Source organism: Puma concolor, chromosome C1, assembly GCF_028749965.1.
Source record: "Puma concolor isolate L17-30 chromosome C1, mPumCon1.1.hap2, whole genome shotgun sequence".
In the NCBI taxonomy this organism is placed as follows: domain Eukaryota; kingdom Metazoa; phylum Chordata; class Mammalia; order Carnivora; family Felidae; genus Puma; species Puma concolor.
Genome location: NC_141674.1, coordinates 55,582,146 through 55,593,843, shown reverse-complemented (window position 1 = coordinate 55,593,843; position 11,698 = coordinate 55,582,146). Strand labels below are relative to the sequence as shown.

Below are 11,698 nucleotides of genomic sequence, written 5' to 3'. Positions count from 1 at the left end.
ACTATTCAAGCCCTTGTTATCTACTACTTTTCACCAAATGCTTTAAGCACTTTTCTGATAAAGTGTTACGGCTCTCAAAGTATTTCATAAATATCTATGTACTTCTGATGTGAAATGGTGCTGGAGTTGTGGTCTAAGAGTTAACAAGAGTGTTTCTATCCAAGCATCCCGACTAAGAAAATACATGCTACTCAAGAATAAATTTCTAAGAAGAAATGGTCACTATTGATAGTATATTCTTATTAAGCTTATGTATGTATGTGCCATGGGTACTGACAATTATTATTTTTAACTTCTGCTTTGGAAGTTTAATCCAAACCAAAACTGAATTGCCCATGCTACTAAAGACAAGTGCCCTTCATTAGGAACAAACAGAAGAGTTTCTTTGGTTGCTTACCATTCTGATTACTATTGCTTATAGTGCCGTCTTCTTTCTCAGACTGGCTGTTACTACTGTTTGAGGCAGTTGGGGGAGGGGATGGTGCTCGACTAGAAGCAGCACTTTCACTTTCATCTAGAAGACGGTCCATGTAATCCCTTAAAATAAAGTGAAATAATGAAACAATCACCTTCTTATATTTAAAAAAGCTGAAAACTAAAACTGAGGTTAAATTTAGAAGGCTTTATTAGCAAATATGTCCTAATTTTCACTTACATTCATTCCATTGCCTCATCTATCCCACCAGGATCTGAACATTTAAATGGAAAGCTCCTTTGGTTATGTTTGTTGGGAAAATGCATAAAGGCTTTTAAACTAGCAAATTTTAGAGACCTATAGGAAGTTTTAAAACTACAAGCAAGTGCTCAGAGTGGCCCAACTAAAATCAGAGGATCTGTAAGTGAAGAGACAGGGATGATGCCAATCAGAGGGAGTACAAAATAATTTCTGAACAAACACCGATTGCAATTTTAAAGCTCCTCAAGACGCTGTGATGGCTACAGCAATATCTCAAAGCCAAATTAGGGCCTACCAATGAATCATTTCCCTGAACTTTCCTGGGTATTTCGTATATTATCTTCCTGCTAAATCTGAGCTACAAAAAGCTCCCTAAATTCCTTGGCTTATGTGCTGCCTTTGTCTACCAATATATCATTAGAGGTGTGCTCACTTCTTCCCTAGGTCGTTCCTGAACTACATGGGATGGGAGAAGAGCTGTCTGTACTAAGTGACTTTGGGTTGGGGTTACAAGATCTGAGCTAAACACTCATCTCTGAAAGTTTAGTGTCTTTACCTATATAAAATCATGTATGTGTCTACCACACAGGGCTGTTGCAAAAGGTATGTGTAGGAAAGTGTTTTGTAAACTATGAAGTGCTATTAAGTCACCAGAATAAAGGTCTGCAAACTGTGGCCCATGGGCAGGCCACAGGTTTTGTGAATAACATTTGATGGAACACAGCCACACCCACTCATTTGCATAGTATCTAAGACTGCTTTTGTACAAGAGCAGAGCTGGGTAGTTGCCAGAGAATTTAAGGCCTGCAAAGCCTAAAGTACTTACTCTGTAGCTCTTTACAGAGAAAGTGTGCTGATACCTGCACTTAACTAATTCCCTAAAGGCAGGAATTTTAGTCTTTTTGTCATCACTGTACCACCTGGCCTAAGTTGTGCATAGCACAGAGTAGAAGCTCAAAAAAAACTTAGAAGTCATTATTTAAAAAATTCCTCACAATAATTATAATAGGAATATTAAGACAAATCTTTAGAATTTCTGAGCAAGTAAGCATGTGGGTGAGAAGGCAACAGTGGAAAAGGCTTAGGATTTTACTGAAAGTCTGTGTTAACAGTCCACCAAAGACTATTAACTGTAGTTATAACATCAAACTACATGATCAGACTGTCCCCTAGGTTATGGGGATATAATAAATATAGGGATGTGAAGTTTCCAACAGTCTGAGGTACAAAACACATATCAAAGAAATGTATGTAACCATAAGCTAATCAACTTAACATTCTAGGCCTTATTTTCCTCCTCTATAAATGGAGGGAAATAAATTTGATGGTCTTTAAGTCCCCTTCAGCTTAATGCCATTCATCATAATTCCAGAACAATTATGTAACGAACTGGAAGTACACAGAAACAGAAATGAGTATGAATGCCAAAGGGATTACAGAAGCTATGACTAAATAAGAACAGATGATACATGATGAAGACTTGTTGGAAATAAATTTGGTATGGTGGAAATGGATAATGGAGGATGTTAAAAGCCAAGCAAAGGAAGCCAGAGTTGACTGGATACCACAATGGTATTGTAGAAGAATTACTATTATTTCTTAAAGATTAATGGCATCCATAGTGCTTAAGGAAGAAGTCAGGTGGGCCACCCAGGAGGCTGGAGTAGCATTCAGATAATCAGAGTTATGCTGGGTTAAGTTTTTACTTAAAAAAAAAAATATTTGCAAGCCTGTTGCAATACAATCTCTAATTTGCATATGGCTACCAAATCTTCCAGGTAGTGAGTAGAGAGAATCTGCAGTAGAATCTTGCAGAGGCGGTTTATAAGGCATGAAAGTGGCAAATGCACTTCATTTTGGTGAACAAATTGGGAGGTAAAAATGTCACAGAAAAATGAACAAATGACTTTCAGGATAACGTGCTCTATGGATTTTGACTAAAAAGATGAAAAAAACTCACATTTCTAATAATGTTTTGTGCACTCAAAGTGCAACTACTAACAGAAGAAGGTCCTGGAAGCAAACTAGAAAAGAATCTCCATGTTTACAGAAAACCACAATTTCTGCCCTTTGGGAAATAAGGTACGGTCTGGTCATAGCTTCTCATAGAAGATGTAACATAGCTAAAAGGGGTAAGTAGGAGTAAAAAATTACAGTTTGTTCAGTTAAAGAAAAAACAAAACCAAAAACTATGGAACACACAGAAGGGACATAACTAAAGCCTACAAAACCATAGTATTTTCGCCTACAGGGAAAACCACGTATGTTCACTTCATACCATTACACCAGGGGGCACTGTAAAATCTTCAAGCATGAGAAAAGATGTGGTATGGAACTACTTTTAACTGTGGCTACTCCACCTACAGATACTTAACCCTAAGAGGAATCAAGGTTGTAGACAGAAGTATCTTCAAAAAGTTTCCAGAAGCTATGGCCAGATTGTTAATAAGAAACTACAATGTTTGGCGGCACATCCCTACCTAACCTGTTGAGCTTGACAGCACACACGACCAACTAAGCCAGCCCACAACACTTCCCTTGGTGATGCTTTCTGAAAGAGAAAACGGGATGAACCATGGGTCTGACCCAGCAAGGCAATTCTTATGTTCTTACTGCTGATGACGACAGATTGCCTGTAGTTCGTGTGTGAACAATATTTCTGAAATGGGTGAAAAAAATGAAAGATGTTACTATGGCTTTTCCCTACAGAATAGCTTGAAAATTGTGACTACTTTAAGATACACTCTGAAGCCTACATAGCTATATCTTGTTCTGTCATTATACCTCAATACTACCAATAAATCATCAAGAAAAAAAATTAACTATAAATTTATAACATTAAGCAATTAAATTTGGAATACTCTTTATGGAATTCCACTCTAGGCATCGTGAGCTTTGAATAATGGGGGATGAGGCAGAGTCCAATGTCCTATGATGTCCAGGGGCAACCATACCCATTATTCCCTTTTAGATAATTTTGCTTTGGATTTTTAGAGTGTGTGATCCTCCAGGGAAGTGACCAGCAGAGACACCTGTAAATGAACATGACCAGAAGCAGTCCAGCCTAGAGTTTAAATAAAGCACAATCAAATATGCATATAAGCACATCTTTCAAAGGCAGTTATTTGGCCAGCCCTAAGAACTTTACTGGTGCACACTGATCAAATAAAATCACAACTGAGTATTATTTGTATTTTGTGAACAGCAGGAAATAATGAAGGATAGAATGGTGAAGTTAAATCCACCTGACCAATTCATCAGCATTTTAGAACAACTCACGTGAGATGAAGGGTTCATTCAATACTCTATGTACTTAAATTCCTAGAGGCAGCAGGACAGTTTTTTCCAAAGCTAGACTAAATAAGGCTCAGATTTTGGTGCACAGCAACTGATACAGACATATGACGGACGCACTTTGCATAAAGACTACATTCAATAACAACCCATACTCCCTGTATCACTGGGAGTAAGCTAAAGTTGGATGACTATTATATACTATTTCTGTTAGAGGAAAGGTTTCAGGAAATCGGGGAAAAGGGAAGTCATCATGCGCATGTTCTTTCCTTTTTAGAACACTTTGTAACAAAAATGAAAATGAAATTTCAAAATGAAATCATTTAAAAAATGAAATTTGACCTGATTTATTTTCTCTGTCTTTTCCCTTTTATATCATCTATACCCAAACCTTATTTTGGTTTCTGGGATCAAAAATAGATTAGACAAGGAAAAATACTAATTTCCATTCTTTAATGAGCTTCTATGAGGCATTCAGCTCCACAGTTTTTGAAGAGTCTCTTTTCTGTTCTCACTGTGCTCACAGTATTAGATAAAAACTATGTGCTTATACCGAATGGAACAGAAGTTAACTAAAACATGCTTTAACAGCTATTCTGATCCGTTTTCTCTCCTGAAAACATACTTTAACATTTGCTTTGATGTATTTATTGTCTCAAATATTATGAATTGTAGTTTATGTTTCATAAGACACTGAAGTCTAAATGGCCTATGAAGATATATCTGTAAATGGATAACTTTAATGTAAACTCCTATCCTAGTGAAAAAGGAAGATTCTAAAAATCACAATTTTCTCAAGAAAAATCCAAAAGCAAAAATATATGACTCGACAGAAAAAAGTAAACTCACGTTACACCAGGATGAAGATTATATTTCTTTTTTCCAAATCGCGTTTGCTGAGCAAAGAAATCATAACGTTCAGATTTTTTCCACATATAATAGAATGCTACACATTCACCAACTGACCTTGTTCGAACCTATAAGAAACAAACACTTGTTTTTAAGAATCATCTCCTCCTTAAAGGAATTATTTCATGAAAAATATCTGAAGTGTGAAAAATTTAGCTGTACCTTAAGTAATATATAATACTGTACGTATAAAATACAACACTGCAGCAGCTTTGTTAAAACTATTCTTTATGAATCCCCATGGAGAGAAATAATACACTGGCAACAAATCTTTAGATATTTAGCATTATGCTTTTTAAAAGCATCTTAATCTGGGGCACCTGGGTGGCTCAGTCGGTTAAGTGTCCGACTTTGGTGAGTTCAAACCCCGCTTCAGGCTCTGTGCTAATAGCTCAGAGCCTGAGGCCTGCTTCGGATTCTGTGTCTCTCTCTTTGCTCCTCCCTTGCTTTTGCACTTTGCACCTCATTCTCTCTTGCTCAAAAATAAACATTTAAATAAATAAATACATAAATGCATCTTAATTTACTATACAAATAAATACTCCTCTATTGAAAATATCTGAAAGTGGCATTTAATTAAAATTAATGTTATGAACAGTATACTTTTACTCACAGAATACCTAGGGAGTCTACTTTTAAATTCCCATTTAAAAGATTCTCTTAGAGGTCTTACTGGTGATCCAGACTCAGTTATTTTACTTTCTAGAAAGGCTGAGAATATTCCATAATGAGTTGAAAGGTATAATAATGCCAATGCTAATTCTTTGTTTACTAAGTTACTCCAGTAACTGGTGCTATATCTACCTATGTGACTGAATGGCTCTCCTTACATAAATGTTCAACACCAATGAGACTGGCAAATGATGTGGACAACATCCCCCTTTTCAATACTTAGCTTGCAAAGCTGGTAGGGTTGATGTATGTAATAAAGTACTGAGAGTTTAAAATAAAGAAAAAAGGTATCTGCATAAGTGCTGGAATGCAAGACCATATAGCTTGAACCCATAAATGTCTAATCTTGAAGTAAGTATCCTGTGGGACTGACTGCACCTAAAGTCAATTTGATGACATCCTCATTTCACTACCTGACATATTTTTCTTTCTTCCCCTATGCTTGCACTTTACAAGTTTGGCCCATGCTGCTCTAAGACTGAAAGCTATCAAGGTTTTTGTTTTTGTTTTTATCATCTTCTCAAGCTTTTTTTTTTTGCCTCCTTTAGAATCTTAATTCTATACAGACACCAGCCAAGTCGACTGTACTTTACTGAGAGCAAAAATTGAAAAGGTATTTTGGGGCATGCAAAGTTAACAATATTATGAAAAATCTTCAATAAAGTAAGCCTACAAAGAACTTATGTTTAAGATCCAAACTTCAATTTCAGGAATAAAAACAAAGTCTTAATGTTTTCACTGGACCATTCTTCTCCTTAAAGAATTACTGTCCTCTTTTTTTGTTCACTAGAGTATATTAGGTATAGATAGGTCAGCTGACCTCTGGAACACAGAAATATCACCATCCCAAATACTTACAAAGAAATAAAGGTCTTATTTTCCATATGACATTAAAGGCTTTTTTGACTAATAGTTTCCAGTCACCTAATAGGTTCTTATTTCTTAAAAAAGGGATTTCTGGGGGCGCCTGGGTGGCGCAGTCGGTTAAGCGGCCGACTTCAGCCAGGTCACGATCTCGCGGTCCGTGAGTTCGAGCCCCGCGTCGGGCTCTGGGCTGATGGCTCAGAGCCTGGAGCCTGTTTCTGATTCTGTGTCTCCCTCTCTCTCTGACCCTCCCCCGTTCATGCTCTGTCTGTCTCTGTCCCAAAAAAATAAATAAACGTTAAAAAAAAAAAAATAAAAAAAATAAAAAAAAAGGGATTTCTGGAGGGTCACTGCTGCTAGTTATTATTCCAGCTTACCATTCCAGGGGTCCCCTCCCATAGGTAATCCAGCATGGTTTGATCTGAATCTAGGCAGGAATGCTGGAAAACTCATATCCAAAATGTCCCTTTCAACCACGAAACAATCTATTTTTTTTTTACAATCATAAACATACATATCTACTCATTAGCATAATATATGCCTTTTATAGAATATGCCCTGTGCTGGAGGTAATCAGTTCATCTGGACACAACATTAAGGAATATGATACATTTTTGACACCAATGCTACAACTCAAAAGTATCTCTTATTAGTTTTATGTCTGAGGCCAAATACCAAAATGCAACAAGTTAATCAAGAGTAAACTAGTTAATGCACAACAAAATTAAGAAAAATAAACTCACAGGATTTATAAGCAACTATTTACAGAACATAAAATATACTATTAAATATGTAGTGAAACAAATTAAGTAGATACTACCCAATCACATTAAGAGGTATAAGAAGAACGTGGGGACAGACTATTTAGAACTCAGACTTAAATTAAGCCCATGTAAGCCCAGATACTTTCAACACCATCCTAGACAAGCCATCACATAAAACTTAGATGCTATCTTTAAGGAAACATGTAATGCAAAGGTCCTTGTCATTTCTATTTGCTAAAATATGTGCTAAAAAATTTCTAGGTATAAACCTAGAAATTCCTTAATTTCCTCCACTTAAACTATTGAGATTTTAATTTTGTGCATGCTAATTTCCCACAGAAACAATACAAGTAATTATGCAGTTCTTTTGGGTATACACGGACACTGTATTATTGATATTATCAATATGGAATGATAAATGGATCATGTTACATACAATTGTCCAATTATAAAATTATAATGTATAATAAAGCTGATTTATTGAGATACTCTTCTAGAAAATTAAATCTTAATTAAAACCAAATTAAATATTAAGTATCTGATTTTAGACACTTGGGACTTAAACAAATGTGAAAAATATTTTAATTGTAAATAATGTCATGTTACAAATGTTTTAAAGTTTAAAAATTTAAAGACCCTCCTTTAAAACAATCTGTCCCAAGTTTATGGAAAATAGTTTTAAACAATTCCATTATATATACACATCCTACACAAAAGTTGATTAACATATTTGTAAATCAGTCCAATTCTTAAAGTCATCTAACATCATGCACTGACAACAGTCACTTAGTAAATGTATGCCAGAAAGCCTAGGCATGTTTATAATTCCCAAAAACTAACAGAGTAAAACATTCGTCAAAGAATGTTTAACATTAGAAAATAATTGATATAAGATGACCTGGGTTAACTAGCTTTTTATAAAAGAGAGAACATATATATCATTACTTACTTTATTAGCCTGAATCAAATGAAAATCTTTTCCATAGGCCTTTAGCCCTTGTTCAAAATTTCTACACTCTTCTTCTGTCCAAACAGATAATTCCTCTGACAAAAAGAGTAGGAAAACTGTTAAAGCAATATTCCCCCAAATAATGCACATGAACAGTTACAAATAAAAATGTAAGTTTCTAGTAAAAATAAGGAAGTATTTTACTCCTGAGCTCTATTACCGATGACTGCAGAAGATAAAGTGACAAAGACTCTGTATTTAATAAAATTTTGGATGATTTGGTCCCTAATTCTCCAATTTCAACTTGGGCCACTTTCTCCTTTATGATCTAACTATACTACTACCTTTCAATTCCTTAAATTCACTATGTTCTTTCCAACTTTAGACTTTGTGGTGCTGTTTCCCTTTGTCTATACTTATTTCCTGCCTCATCCTTCTCACCTAATTCGCTTACATCCCAGCAAAAATACCACTTTGTTCTAGAAGCTTTCCCTAACAAGCTTCACCATTCCCCAAATTAGGTCAAGTCCTACTGCAATAAATTTGAATTGAACCCTCTAATTCTTGGAAGAACGCATAACTGTTTTTCAGCTTCCCACCTAGGCTCTAAGCGCCATGAGAGCAGGGACTTCATGATGTCCTCAGAACTTGCCTTCCAATTTTTGTTGAATGAATGAATATCTTCCATTTGTTATGTGATAATATATAGTGTTCTTAGTGAAGCAGAGTGGGAGCCGGTTAGAATAAAAAAAAAAAAAACCCAAAACCTGGACTGATTTTAATTATGGCTTCATTATTTATAAATTATGTTTGCCTCAGCAAAGGTACTTCAATTCAGAGACCTTAGTCTCAACAGTTTGAAATTAAAGTTAACAGTCACATTCCATAGCTCACAGGGCTATTAAACAAGATCAAAAAAGAAAATATTTATTAAAAATGCTTCAAGGGCACCTGGGTGGCTCAGCTGGTTAAGCATCCGACTCTTGACTTCAGCTAAGGTCATGATCTCAAGGTCTGTGTAACTGAGCCCTGTGTTGTGCTCTGTCCTGGCAGTGCAGAGCCTGCTTGGAATGTTCTCCTTCCTTCTCTCTCTGCCCCTCCCGCATGCGTGCATGCATGCATGCATGCTCTCTCTCTCTCTCTCAAAATCAATACATAAAAAGTATTTTTAACAATGCCCTGAAATTAAAAGACATTATGTGTTTTTTAATGGCCTTATTTTCCCATAAAGAACCAGACTTAATCCCATTTCCCATAATGCTTGTGTTAGACACAAGTTACGTGATATGTTACAAGTTATTTGTTATTCAGCAAATACTGAATTCAGAAAGGTCAGTATTACTAAACCTAGGATATACCTATGTAGACTGAAGATCTTAAGTTCTAAATTTCTGCTAAGTCATGAAAACAAATAAAAATGTATTATTTACCTCTAGCCGCTTTTACATTAAATCTTAATCTTCTCAGTGCTTCTTCTGTGTCAAAATTGCATTTAACCAATTCATATAATGCCTAGAAAAATAAAAGGCTTCAATATGTGACCCAGAGTATGAATAATTCACGGCTACAATTTCTTACGAAAGTAAAAGCTTTTCCTAAATCCAGCGTGTGTGTTCATCATTTCTGGAGGACAATTCCAGTGAATACAACACAGAATTCTAAAGAAAACACTGAAGAAAAACAAATTCTGGGCACCTGGGTGGCTCAGTCAGTTGAGCATCCGACTTTGGCTCAGGTCATGATCTCACAGTTTGTGAGTTCTAGCCCCATGCTGGGCTCTGTGCTGACAGCTCAGAGCCTGGAGCCTGCTTCAGACTTTGCGTTTCTCCCTCTCTCTCTCTCTCTCTCCCTCCCACCCCACTCACGCTCTCTCTCTCTCAAAAATAAACAAACATTAAAAAAGAAAAAAAAAAAACAAATTCCATCCTGATTAATTAACGCTTTTGAATACACTGAAAATGGTAAGCAAATACTCTAACTTGGCAGCCATAATATCTCAGAAATTTAAAAATGAAAAGAAACTATTTTATAAAAATCACAAATCCTTTCTTTTTGGCTTTTTGCAGCTCCTATTCTAATTTAAAATAAATGAGAAAAGAAAAGCATTGATTTAAAAAAGGTAAAAAAAAAAAAAAAATTGCTGTCATTAGGTTCACTTGTAGGCAACTTGTCTACCATATCCCTAAAACATTATCCCAGATAGTATTCCTAAGTTGATGATATCCACAAGCTCTTAGGAATATCCAAAGGAACTCCAAAATTTTGAAAAAAAAGTATATACAGGCAAAATGGTATCATTTTTATTTTAGCTGAAATTACACTAATGAAGTAACCTTAGCTATCGCCGATTCCCTATTGATGACATTATAGGAATTTTGGTGGATATCTTAAAAACAGTGAGTGTGACAGCATTTGCATCTATAGATGTAAATGGTTAATTTACTTGGGGAAAGTTGTAAGTTATTTCTCCTTTTAAACTGAAGAACACACGATGTTACATTAGTTTCAGGTGTACAACACAGTGATTGGACAACTGTACACATTGTGCTATGCTCACAAGTGTCCCCATATAGTATTATTGACTATATTCCCTATACTGTACCTTTCATCCCTGTGACTCATTTATCCCATAATGTAAGTTACTTCTTACTCATGTACCTGTTCATTGTCTTTTATGTGAGATCCTTCAGGAATTGCTTCTACACCTTTCTCATCACCTGTTCTTCTAGATGCATCCTTAAGAAATACAATCACTTTATCTTCTGGTAAGTACTCAGGGTCCCACAGGAGCTGATCATCATTTTCATATACTAAATTAGTAAAACATAGAAGTTAAAAATAAAATGCCAAATCTTGTTAAGAGTTTGTGTTAAAACACTAACATTAAACAAATAATTCACACTTATAAGCCAACATGTTAATTGAGAGGTACAGCATGGTCCTAGGACTTGCCTAACTTCATTCTTGTTCTTGGATCATATTTTATGGCCTAAGTGATTTAAACAATTTTATAACTGTTTCATAGCCAAGCTAAGATGACTTAGCTTGAGTTTACTCAAGTCCAAGCTCTCTTGGTTTGAATAGCATCACCACCATTTACTACCTATATGACCTTGGGCAAGTTACTTCTCTTCTCTCTGCATCATCTGTGAAATGGGGATAACAACATTATCATATTGGGTTGTAAAGATTTAAAGTACTCTAAAACAATTCTGGCACATTATTAAGGTTCAATGGATGTTAGCTACAACTATTATTTTTGAAATGAGAGGTCTAAAAGAATGCTCACCAAATGTTAACACTGCTTATTTCTTGGTGGTAAGGTTTGGGGTAATTTTTTCTTTTATGTATTTTTCTATGAAGTTTGAAAATATAATGAACATAAATCATTTTCATAAAACAAGAGTCTTTCCGTTTTTAAAAAAAGCATTTCACTTTCATCAGAATTTCCATTATAGTAAGACAAGAGCCTAAATCTCATCACAATTTAAAAAGTGGAAGGAAAGGAGGAAAAACCTAAGATGAGAGCCCTGTGCAAATGTAACTGACAGGAAGATGAACACAGACAAA

The 11,698-nt window shown here is 35.4% G+C and overlaps 1 protein-coding gene across 14 annotated transcripts in view; it reads right to left on the bottom strand.

Annotated features, from left to right (window-relative positions):
- Positions 1–11,698, bottom strand: part of MIER1 (MIER1 transcriptional regulator) — a 61,258-nt gene that overhangs the window by 4,937 nt on the left and 44,623 nt on the right. For 12 of the 14 annotated variants that reach the window (XM_025934761.2, XM_086717234.1, XM_025934762.2 and 9 more), the window contains 5 exons: positions 10,787–10,938; positions 9,559–9,640; positions 8,129–8,223; positions 4,820–4,947; positions 398–537 (listed from right to left, as the gene is read on the bottom strand). In XM_025934761.2, coding sequence (XP_025790546.2) covers positions 398–537; positions 4,820–4,947; positions 8,129–8,223; positions 9,559–9,640; positions 10,787–10,938 — 597 coding nt within the window. Of the gene's footprint in view, positions 1–397; positions 538–3,156; positions 3,336–4,819; positions 4,948–8,128; positions 8,224–9,558; positions 9,641–10,786; positions 10,939–11,698 lie in introns of those variants that run through there. The other 2 variants (XM_086717239.1, XM_086717238.1) reach the window with 2 other exon arrangements.